Here is a 13,078-nt window from a genome sequence, read left to right as displayed (position 1 = left end):
AATATACATAGGTAGACTGGAAACAAGTTAATAATAAAACAGATCTAGACTACTTTAATTGTAGGAGACTACTCATTAAAATTAGTTATAAATATGGTAAAGAGTAGAGGAGATAGGTGATATGGTAAATGTAGATATTACTGAAACTAGATATGGTATAGGTGAGGTATAGTAATATTTAAAAGGGAGATATTAAGAAAATTGATAAAGATAAACAATAAACATCGGGGTAATCACTTGTCAGATTGAAACGCAACGAACGACTAAGAAAAAAGGGGAAAGTCAGGTATGAAAAAATGTTCCCACTTCCTAGGCTAACCTTTAGGCCTTTAGCGCTGAAACGTTAATTAATAATGAGTTGTTTTATTTTACTATTTTGATACTTTTATTGACCACCACCCGGACTATCTTTGTACAATTATACTTTTTTATTATATTATGAATATAAGATCAAGTTTATTTATTCTATTACTGTAGCCATGGGTCAACACTGTGGGTTCAGGAGCCCTTTTGGGTCCACTCAGCCTCATAAAATGCTAGGCAAAAATCTGGTGGTCGATTGTGATCATTACCAAATCACCTCCTTGCACAACCGTGTCTCTTGTATTTTTTTTTCGGCCGACTCCCAACGTCCGAGGCCGGATTCGAACCGGCACCGCCAATAGATCTCAGAAGGGTAAGACTGCGCCTAACCACTGAGCTACTTACGGCCCTTTATGAGTTTTACTGGTACAGATTTATTTTATTCTATTGTTTTCATACACTATATATATATTATTTCTTTTATATTAGGTCACGTTTCGGGATTGTGTTTCAATTTTCAAAGCACTACTATCTTTGTGAAAAGTGAACAGACTAATAGAGTGTTCATGGATTGAAGGAGGTCTTGTCAGTCTGGCAATCAATCACATCAGTATGATTGTCATTGTGACTGACCGTATGGGGGCCCTGTTGAAGTGCATTTATCTTAACCTTTTAAAATAAAACCTTCAATAATATCGATATTAGAAATCGATTTAAAGATCTTAATATACACTATCATCGGACTCATTGATATGCCAATTCCATTGTCATTGGAATCTAAACATTACCAGTACCTATTTGATCATGTTGTATTTTAATTTTATGCAATAACTAACCAAAAACTACAAGAGAAATAAAACAAAATAATTTATCGAAAATATGCCAATACATCATTTAACCATTTTTCAACCGATACCATGGTTACCGATTATTTACACCATTTGTTTGAACTTGAGTTAATTTTAATATAAGTTGTAATTAATTAGTTAAGTGTGGTTTTTTTTTAATCGAATAAAGTAAGAATAGTGACAATGACAACAGGAAACAATCAAACCGTTTATGTGAGTACGAAATCTTTTTTTTAATATTTTTATCAATGGTTATTGTATTTGAGAGAAATAATTAATTAATCAAAACAATATTTAAAACATTTTAATGAATAAAAATAATGTTAATGGATTTTGAGTTTAATAATTGACAAAAGTGACTGTTTATAATGATTGATGTTTTATATATACAAGTGTATTATGGCATTCTGAGTACAAGCATTTTTTTTTTTTTATGAAGAGGTTATATTTCAATCTTTGTTTTAAATTTATTTTTCTTATAATTAATTCAATTATAGTTTATTAATATAGTAATGCTTTTTCGTCTTGTTCGATATCGTTCCTACCTAAATAGCCAACTAATCTTGTTGTTCTACATTTAAGATAATTTTAACATTTAATTTTAACTTTCTTATTTCGGGCATGAGTACATTTGTTCATTAATTTTATATTGTTTTCTTAGTATTTAAAAAAAAAAAATTAAATGCGTTACTACCCATGAAGGTTTGATAGACCAACGGTTGTGTAAAAAGGTGGTTTGGTCAGAATTACGCTCGATTACCAGATTTTTAACCAGTTAAGAATACTCACTTCTTGAGGCTGGGAGGACCCCGAACGCCTCCCTAAACCCACAGCCGGATTCGAACTCTGATCCTTGAAGTTAGGAAAACAGTACTGAGCTACCTTTTATGATTAGTATACACAAAAATATAAATTAATACTCTGGACTAAGGTTTAAAATATAATTTGTGAACATTCAAAATCTGCTAGTAGTACTCTAAATGTTTTATTGAGTGTTAGCTGTGCCCCGTTGCTATTTCTAATAGTACTTAACTAACCTATATCTCAAGTTTCAAGAGTAGACTTTATTTTTTTTTTTTCTGACCTTTATTGAAAATATATAGATTACAATATTGATATATACGTGTATATAAATATATATATAATGATGCTCTTCCTTTGCCATATGGCATTACAAGGGGTTGGGCTCAACAACCCCTCATGATAGCCGAGCGTTCTAAACCAAAGGCCTCTGGCATATTTGTCATATTATTTTCTTTTTAAATTAATGACATTTAATTTGTCGTTCCAGAATAAAATCTACGGGAGGAACCTTTTTTGAAATAAGCATGTTTTTTAAAATACTTTTTCTTTTGGTGAAGCGAAAGTTGTAGGTGGAATTTGATGAAATTAGAGTGGTGGATTTCTAAGATTGGTTAGATTAACCAAAAAAAAAATCGCGTCGCAAAATCTATGTTTTGAGATAGTAGGATGAACGTTTTACTAACAATTATTTTTTTTTTGTGAAGTAGGGTAATTACGTCCTAAAAATGTAGAAGTTTTCAACCCTCATTGCTGGACTGTAACTTCAGTTTCTTTTCTTTCTACGATTAAGAGGTTCTAATTCGGAAAAAAAAGAGATTTTTTTATTATATTGATTCTTCCATAATTTTTTTTCAATTTCTATGGTACACATTTTCCTGGTCGATTGGGGTAAATATGTAAATTGGTTTAAGTTCTCACAATATTCAAAACATTTTCTAGGGGACCAGATCAGTAAAATAAGAGAAACATGGATCTGATTGGTAAAAATAAAATCATTTATTCAAATTTTATATTAAAATTGAGTAATATTTGTGGGCTAGCGTGAAATAAAAATGAAAACAAGTTAAAAACGAAGGCAATTATATAAAAAGTAATTGATAACTATTATAAAGGTTGGAGTAATAAATGTGTACTCGTTCTTTTGCAATCAAAAACATGCAAGTCCTTTACAAATGGAAGCACTATTGTTACAAAAAAAAACAAGTTAGGTTTACTATAGTGCTCTCAAAGTAGAACAAAGCGAGACGCCTTTTGTGATAGGATTTATCCGATCTTCCGAACACCATAAAAGCTAATTTGATGGCTTCAGATACAACTGGCTTTTTTTTTCATTTACACATTTGTCCCAGTTGATTCTATAAAGGATTGACATAGGCAGTGGCTTCGGTTTTAATCTTTCTCATATTTACCAGATTTAAAGTTGTTTTGATATGCTTAATTTGAAAAGTGCGCTCGAAACTAATTTTTCGATTCTGGAAGCTCTTTTTCTAGTCCATTATCGTTGGCCAATAAGATTTTTTTTTTTTTTAAAGTAAAGAATAAAAATTCTCTTAAATACTTCCACCTTGTTATCCCTAATGCTTTGATAATAAATGATACATAAGAGACGAAGCAATGTTTTGACAGAGTCGACATGACCCGCGGCCACGGGTCATCTTGTCATCAAGCGATTGCAGAACGTAATCAATTACATTAGTCTTCCTCTTCATCAATCCCGTTCTTCTTTGATCCTATCTTCTCATGTTCCTGTAACAAGGTCCTATCACTTCATTTGTCTTCTCTAGAGCAAACGGCTTCTGGCTGTCAGACTGTGGTTCGCTTTTATAGTTCCTCTGTCTTACAGGTCGCTGTGGTTGTTAAAATGGCCATGGTATAGCCTGTGATCTGTAGCCACTGTAATACATCAAATAAATTAGTCATTTTTACTTAATATTAATTAAACTAGAGAGATTACAGTAAGGGCTAATTATTAATATGACTACTACATGTAGTACACCTAATATTTTAATTGTAAAATGAACAAACGCAGAAAATATATCTTCGTCGTCTATATAATTCAAATGATAATTATATATTATCATATTTTACTCTTCAGGTTAATTAGAACACTTGGATATATCTTTAATGTATTTTAAACATCTTTAAAATGTTTCAAACTGTTATTTTGGGCGCCAATTTTCCAATTTTCTCTCTTTATTTTGATGTTATGTATTCAAGTCCTTATTTGCAGAAAAGATTATTTTTATCTAAAATTCATTAATTAGTACTTCATGAGAGTGATACCTCTTTTTTTATTTTGTATACTCATTAATTATTAAAACACTTGGATATATATATAATTTATTTTAAACTTTTTGACAATGTTTCAAACTCTTATTTTGGGCGCCAATTTTCAAATTTTCTCTCTCTAAATTGATGTTATGTATTCATGTTCTTATTTGTAGAAATGGTCATTTTTGTCTAAATTCATTAATTAGTACTTCACGAGAGTGATACCTCTTTTTTATTTTGTATACTCATTGATTAGTAAAACACTTGAATTTATTTTAAACTTTTCTCTCTCTATTTTGATGTTATGTATTCACGATCATTCATGATGTTATCGCTTCACGAGAGTGATAACTCCTTTTATTTTGTATATTCATTGACTAAACACGGGATAAATTTGGAAGGAAAAGAAGAATGGAATAGGAGCAATTGATAGACTGTACCTTCGAAGCTACTCCCTAGAGCGTCGTCTAGTTAGAGATTTAAAACCTTTCGAATTGACTGGCTCAGTATAACTGCCCCTGAGACGGCTGTTATACTAAATCAGGACAGGACTGATGCTGTTGTAACAATCGAGCGTGCCATATCTTGTGGTTCGAAACTGATGTGTATTTACCAGACTGTCCCTAGCGCAACTCCCTTACTTTGGAAATTAAATACTTTTTTTTTTAACATTTATTTATTGCTATTTACAACTGTACATTATAATACAGTTAGTATACCTGATCTAAGTTAAATTGGAGTGTTACAGGCGTGTAGAGAAACTACCCATTGGTAGCACTCTAATGACATTTGACATTAGCTGGTCTCGTGGCCATCTTCTTTTCAGGTGCCTCGGAGGATTGTCAGGAATGGAAGAGGATGCAAGATTAGAAACTAGGGGGTTTATAATGGAAGGAGTGATATCTGGTTCGGGCTAGATCGGTTACATAGGGAACACTAAGGTCTTTATGTATGATTTTATTTGTGACAAAGTAAGGAGCATTGAGCATTTTACGAAGGATTTTGGATTGTAAGGATTGATACGAGAGGAATTCGAAGGTTTAGTGGAGCCCCAAAGCTCAACTCTATATGTCCAGGTTGGCCTTATTATAGTCATGTAGATCAGTCTTTTGTAATGTGTTGGAAGTTTAGACCGTTTGTCTAGTAAGTGCTGTAATAGTCGAAATCGACGTGCAGTTTCCTGTCTTTTCAGTCTGGTGTGAGGATTCCAGGTTAATCGCTTGTTCAAATGTAGTCCAAGGTAGCGGATCTGTTCGACAGGGGTAAGAAAAACATCATTAAATGAAACTGTAGGGCAGTCAGTAGGTTTACGACGAAGGGTAAAGATGATTTGATGGGATTTGTTAGAATTTATCTTAATCCTCCAATTACGACACCAATCTTTGAGGGCTGTGATATGGGATTGGAGATTTTGGGATACAATTAACGGGTTGGAAATTAAATACGAATTTCTTTTTTAAATTAACGGTAAATTTATCCTGTAAATGTAGGGTTATCTATCTCCAGTCAACAGTAATGGATCAAGCTGTAGTAACAATGTCTATCAATTTACTTTTATTTCTATAAAGAATGAAGAAATCAGATACAATAATTTAGGAGTTCAGAATTAAACATATCGAGGTTACTTTAATTTTTTACTTAACAATAACATAATTATTGTTATGTTACATACATATACAGAATTCAATCTTGCGTTACTTAACCTACAGAATGCGATCAAAGCGGATATAATTTATTTATACTACAGATTCCAAAGGATACTATGAACATCTACTATCTAAAGACTATTATATACATCTTACTTTATAGAATGTTCTTAGAAAGCTTTGTTTGACATGAACAACAACTAATGCTTATCAATGACATGGTATTTTTATTAGCACATCAAAACAGTACAAATAAGGAGTGAGTGAGTATAAAAAAGGAAGGGGTGCATAGTGTAATGGATAGAGACCTTTTCAGGAATTGAAACTTGCTAATATATTGTAAGACCATGTTATAATTACAATTACGTTGTGAAGAATAGGCAATTAATACCTCCGATGGGAAAAAGCAGCTATAATTGCTCTAGAACAGTTTGGTCATGCATGAGATATGGAAAAGCCACCCTATCCCGTCAAAAACCTAAATATTTTTCTATGTGTTTTGACTACTATTTGTAAGATGAACAATTGCAACAGGTACTATATAAAGATGAGCATGGTAATTGACAATGATTTTTTTTTTTTTTTGTGCTTAAGCCCACCATTAGTCCTATACAGCCCCAGAAGTCTTATTTAAACAACTTCTTTGTATATTTAATTCGTTTCTAAATAATTAATTTAAAAGGCTATTTAAATTTCGAATAGCTATACGAATCAGGTGAATGTATCCGTGGTTATATGTTCTACTGCGTCCAACTTTGGACTTTGATTGTTGCTAATATTTACTGGTTGACAGGTATTTTTTGACGTTTAAATTGCAAACTTAATAGAGAGAGGTGTAGTATTAACATTGCTGTGTTTTCGGCTTAGATTTAAGTCAATGTCTCACTTTGTATGTATGTCATTTGTATAAATAGTAAATAATATATGTGCTAAAATTGATCCTTGTGGTACTCCTGGTCAAACTGATGAAACTTACAGCCCTTGTCAGAGAAAAATCTATAGAATAGGAAAGGAAATGTGATTTCGAGCATAAAATAAAATCCTTCTACAATATATTCGTTTATTACTTAGACTTAGTAAATAGCGTTTTGAAAAAAAAAAAAAAAAACCTTTAAGCCTTGTATTGCTTACCTTACCATTGCTACTTTACCCATGCATTGCTGTACCCATGACACTCGTCCTTAAGTTCCTTACGAATTTCTAGTTTCCAAAGAAGGAAAGACAGGGGGTCTAGAAGTGGTATTATCGGTAGGATAAGGGTGTGAGAGTAATCAATGACGGCGACACGTCAGCCCTGCGTCCTGCGGGGGACGGTCTGAGATAAGAACGGCGCGGTGAATTACCGTCCTCGACCGCAAACCTCAGTCCTTCGGCTGAAGAACAAGAAGTCACCGCAAGCGTTACATCTGTCAATGCCGTCTTTCTTAACGATATGGTCCATATTTCGTAACACATGTTTTCATAGTAGAGAATCATTTATTGAGGGGTCAAACCAGAAATGAAATAAATTAAAATAAGACGAGTACATGGTGCAATAAAGTTTCATTGTGAAAAAAAAAAAATTCTTCAAAGAAAGCTTTATTGTACTATAAATTTATTATTTATTTTATCATGCTTTATACTTATTTTTTAGAGGAAATAATTATAGGCAAGATAACTTTTAAATATAGTTTTCTAAACACTGAAATCAAAAAATAAATTTTATATTATTTTAAATACTGTCTTAAATTTTAAAACTAATATTAGTTATGTAAAATGGGCTGTTAATACCCACCACAAATTTATTAATTAGTTCACAACGTTTCGGCCTAAAAATCCTCAGGTACAAAATCGGCAAGAACTTCCAATTATTTTACTAAGATACATAACCGCACAAATGAATATAAGGTCATTGATAAAACATTATTAATGAGTAAATAACTTGTTGGCTTGTTAATAAGTTTATTTGGTATGTAAATGTGTTGCTGTTATGTACAGTAGTGCAATAAACTTGAATCCTTACAGGTTTTGTACCTGAGGATGGCTAGTTGGGCCGAAACGTCGTGAAATTATTTTTGGTGAAATATTAATAGTCCATCTCAATTTAATTCACAAATCTTCCGTCACCTTAAATCAACTACGAATCAACATCCCATAAATTTGAAAATTTAAAGCTCTCTTCCTTCTTCCCAAGAGAATTTCAAAATCATATTAACTTAAGTAGTTTCATAGCAAACCATAATTTTTTAATTGAAAGAAATTCGACCCTCAGATTAAAAAATAATTTTTTTAATTTCTTTTTGACGTTATGTTAAATATAAAGATTTTTTGGCATACTGAAAGAAATCTATTTCGATTTTTTTTTTTTTGTGTTAAATTCAAAATTGGATGATGTGAAGAAGTGATATAGAATGTCAAATCAAACCGTAATTTTATGGAATAAAGATTTTGAACTCTCTGAACTAGAAAGATTTTATTTGTTTTCAATTGCTTGCTTAATCAAAGTGCTACACTGTAGTAGGTTAAACAGATAATTATGTAACTAGTAATTCAAACATTTTTAAAATATATTTTATTTGAAAGCGATTATTTTTTAGCATTTACATTTTTCCTTTAAAAAAAAAAATGTTTTTGTCTAAAAACCATGTAATAGTTTTCCCAAATCGAGTAGTTTCTGGGTGTTTTTTATTCTCAGCTCTAAGGTTCTACTATATGAAACGATTGGATATGTTGGGATTTTTATTTTAATAAAGAGTAATTAAAAAAAAAAAAAATATCAATTCTGTTAGGCTATACAAAATAGATTGACAGAAAATCAATTTAATCTAGGACAGGTTCCCTTTAGAATAACATAAATGTACAATCAAAGGAAAATAAATCTAACCACAAGAAAATAAAAATAATTTAAATATTGTATACAATATTATAATTCATAAATAAAAAATTGATAACCTTTTAATGATATTATTGAAAATTTATAAACAATACATAAACTTAATATTGAAAATAAAATAAGCAGATATTATAATAGCCTACGATTTCTTCATATAATTCACAAACAATTGTTGTTATCTTGACTTTGAATTTTGAAAAAGAAATCTTGAATGATATTCGATTATTCATCAATGGAATCGTTATGAAACAGCACGTTCCTGAAACGTTAACATTACGAAAACAAATGCTTACTTCGTGTCCATTGTTTCAAACACCACAGCACCGAAATTATAATTAATTAAGAATTATATTTGCATTGAAATTAAAAAGAAGTTTTGCTAATAATGAGAGGAGTTCGGGAGAGGCTCTGGTTAAGTGGAGTACCATATGTAGAAATTAATTGAAACTCGAATGCCCTTAGCTTAGAAAATCAAATTGTGTTAGTAATGAAAATTAAAAAAAAACAAACCTGAAAATACCTCTTGAAGAATCGTTATAACTCTAGCTATATGATTGTTAAAGTAATGATCGTTCTGTCGCATTATCGTGTAGTTTCTGTTCGACAAAAGTCACAGCCATTACTAGGTGTAACTGTTTGATAGTTACAGTCACGATAGAACTTACTGCCATGACAGTTTACTGTAGTATTAACTGTACGACAGTATTGCCGAAGTCGGTCTGACGTGATAGTTGATATTTCAAGTAACCTCTTAACAGTCAACTATCGCAACATAATGACGATAGGCGGAAAAATATCATTCTTATGTATTTTTTATTATTATTATTTCTGATCTTAAAAATAATTCGATTCAAAACTTTTATTCGCTTCATCAATAGTTATAGTTTTGGACGGTAACTGGAAGAGAAAAATGTATAAGCACCGGGCCCCAAAAACAAATCGGCCCAAGGCCCAAAAATTATATTCATCCCATGCCCCAAAAATAAATATGTCGTCGGCTCCAAATGGGGTACACCAATGTCCTAAACTTCAATATCTAAGGAAATGTAATAACTTGTTAGTAATAGAAATAATCTCTAATAATTAACTAAAAAAAAAACTAGTCGAAGGACTAGTGAGACACTGCACTAGCACACCTATATATAACCTAAATACATTTTACATACATAACACACAATAAGGGAAATCCCTTTAGTATACATACTATCTTCTTATGTTTAAACTATTACAAATGACTGATCTACTTGGCTATATTATGCCTTATAATATAATTTAATAATTTTAGTTTTATTTTAGTAAATACCACCAAATCATTTTTACCTTTCGTCGTAAACCTTCGTCTTGCCCTACAGTATCTTTTAATAATATTCCACTTATTCCTGTTGAACAGATCCGTTACTTAGGACTACATAAGGACAAACGACTGACATGGAATCCTCATACAAGACTGAAAAGACAGGAAACTCGTCGATTCCGACTATTACAACATTTGCTAAACAAACGGTCTAAACTTCCAATCCATTACAAAAGACTCATTTATATGACTATAATAACGTCTCTCTGGACATACGGAGTTGAGCTTTGGGGCTCCACTAAACCATCAAATTTCTCCTGAATCCAATCCTTTCAATCCAAAATCCTTCGTAAAATCCCTAATGCTTCTTACTTTGTCACAAATCAAGTCATCCACCATGACCTCAGTGTTGCCGATTTGGCCAAAACCAGATACCATTCCTTCCATGGAAAACTTCCCAACCACCCAAATCCACTTGTTTCTAACCAGGCTTCTCCTCCATTACCTAATAATCCTCCTAGGTGTCTGAAAAGAAGATGGCCTCGAGATCTTCTCAAGAAAATTGGAGTTCTATCAATGGGTAGATTCTCCACATCTCAATCACCAGCAAATTTACTTGTTGTATATATTTTTATACAGTTGTAGATAACAATAAATAAATTATTAAAAAAAAAGTTTAAGTTACATAACATATTATGTATGTTTTTTTTTTATTTATTTATTGATATTTACAACTGTATAAAAAATACAACAAGTAAATTTGATCATAATGACATAATGATAATGATATGATACAGCATGTAGAGAAACTATCCAGTAGTAGAACTCTAAAAACATTTTACAATATAAGGTCACGAGGCCATCTTCTTTTCAGGCACCTCGGAGGATTGCCAGGAATGGAAGAGGAAGCAAGGTTAGAAACTAGTGGGTTTGGGTGGTTAGAGAGTTTATAATGGGAGGAATGATATCGGGTTCTGGCTAGATCGGTTACATAAGGAACATTTATGTCTATATGTTTATGGATATATATATATATATATATGTTTAAAATTTTGTTCTTCTAAGAAGTTTCGAAACAAAAAAAAAAAAACTATCTAAATATTTCATAACCATGACATGGAAATGAAAACATTGATCAGACTGACGAAACTAAAAAAATGCACCGCGCCATTTTAACTTGTGCTAGAATAATACTTTTATTTTTGTGTTAATCTTCATTATCCTTTATCCTTATTTCAGGATCAAGTTAATTATCAAATATTTCATAGTTTCCATTTATCACTATTTACTTTTTTTTTTTTTGTTTTATTACTAGAAAAAATATGTGATGATTAATTATTTACAACATACAAAATTAAAAGTTTAGAGTAAGCAATTTTGAAAATTCGAACCCCTGCGAAAGTGTTTCGATAATAAGGAAATTCTTGTAGGAAATCCTTCAAAAGAGTAATATATGTCATAAAAGTGAAACTCTCGTCGAATTTAATAAAAAACAAATTACTGTAATATCCCAGATAGATACCTCTCCTAAATATATAATTTCAATTTCGTACATTTTGTTTTTGAGCGAGGCTCTTCACACCCACACATATAGAACAATATGCGAGACTCGATTATTTGGATACACTGAATTTTAAAAATTGCTCTTCTGTCGAAAACTCGACTCCTATTATACGAAATATGAGTAAGTAAAATGAAACAAAAATATTTTAAACTTATTCATGAGAATTTGAAGAATGTATCAGTTCGTCGATGCACGATTTATGTCAAGTACTAATTGATTCTTAAACATTGTTCTATTCTGTTTCTATCTTTACTTTGCTTGCTAACAACCATAAATGTAATAAATTTCAGTAAGCTTCGCCCTTTCTAAAAGATAATTTAACGACAGTTACTTTGTTTTTAATGCCATAATTGACTAGTATAAGATGTTGAATATAAAAAAAAGTTTTGTCAAAACTTTCCTTCATTATAAATTTTGCATAATGCTCTGAAAGATTTCATATTTACATTTTGTCGTTAGCTACAAAAATGAAAAGGCATTAAACAAAGTTAATCCTGAAGCATTAGCTACCTTCTATAATGAGCTAAGCCCTAAACTCCGATGCCCCGTTGAATAATAATTAAACCATAAGAGTTATTCACTTCTTAGCCTAGTGTTAATAATTTATTTATATTATATTCTTTGAATAATAACAGCAGTTTAAAAGCTGTCTATAGAGTTACACAAAGATTTGCTTTTAGCATTAAAGATCTACTAGGAGAAAATTAATATTATAATGAGGAGTGATTAAGTGTTTAATATTATTGCTCAAGACTGAAAAAAAAAAGAAAACTGCTCATCTATTCCGACTATTACAGCACTTATTAGACAAATGGTCAAAACTTACAACTAATGACAAAACACTCATTTATATGACTATAATAAGGCCTATCTGGACTTACGGAGTTGAACTTCACTAAACCATCGAATTCCTCTTGTATCCAATTCTTACAATCCAAAATCCTTAGTTCTTCCTTCTTTGTCACAAAAACAGTTATCCCCCAGGACCTTAATGTTCCATATGTTGCCGATTTTGCCAGAACCAGATACAAATATTTCCATGATAAACTTCCTAACCGACTAGTTTCTAACCTGGCTTCTCCTTCATTACTTGATAATCCTCTTCGGCGTCTGAAAAGAAGATGACCTCGGAATATTATTAGAGTTCTATCAATGGGTAGATTCTCCAAAAGTCTGTATCATGCCATTTTATAAACTAACAACAAATTAACTTATTGTATTTATAAATAAATATTATTGCATCCTTTTTCAATAGAATATAAAAATGTTGAAAATATGAATGTTCAATTTTTTTGAACATGTGAACACATTTATGGGTTATCTGCCAGGTGGGGAGAATCAATGATGTATTTTTATTTTTGATAAAAGTGTCTTCATAAATAAATGAGGAGAAGATGGTTGGGGGTGCGGTTAATGAAACACAAATAAGTATGACTAACTTATTTTAATGTGCCGACGTTTCGGCTAGAGTTTCTA

General features: G+C 31.2%; 1 protein-coding gene across 2 annotated transcripts in view; it reads left to right on the top strand.

The window, feature by feature from the left end:
• The first annotated feature begins 1,234 nt into the window (after nt 1-1,234).
• Nucleotides 1,235-13,078, top strand: part of LOC106692388 (uncharacterized) — a 303,170-nt gene continuing 291,326 nt past the window's right edge. For both annotated transcript variants that reach the window (XM_067047039.1, XM_067047040.1), the window contains exon 1: nt 1,235-1,364. In XM_067047039.1, the coding sequence (XP_066903140.1) occupies nt 1,335-1,364 (30 nt within the window). In that variant the 5' untranslated portion in view covers nt 1,235-1,334. The remainder of the gene's footprint in view (nt 1,365-13,078) is intronic.

This window comes from Halyomorpha halys, unplaced genomic scaffold, assembly GCF_000696795.3.
Source record: "Halyomorpha halys isolate HHAL.00 unplaced genomic scaffold, Hhal_1.1 Scaffold54.1, whole genome shotgun sequence".
In the NCBI taxonomy this organism is placed as follows: domain Eukaryota; kingdom Metazoa; phylum Arthropoda; class Insecta; order Hemiptera; family Pentatomidae; genus Halyomorpha; species Halyomorpha halys.
Note: the sequence above shows the minus strand (reverse complement) of the source record. Positions and strands in the feature narration are given on the sequence as shown.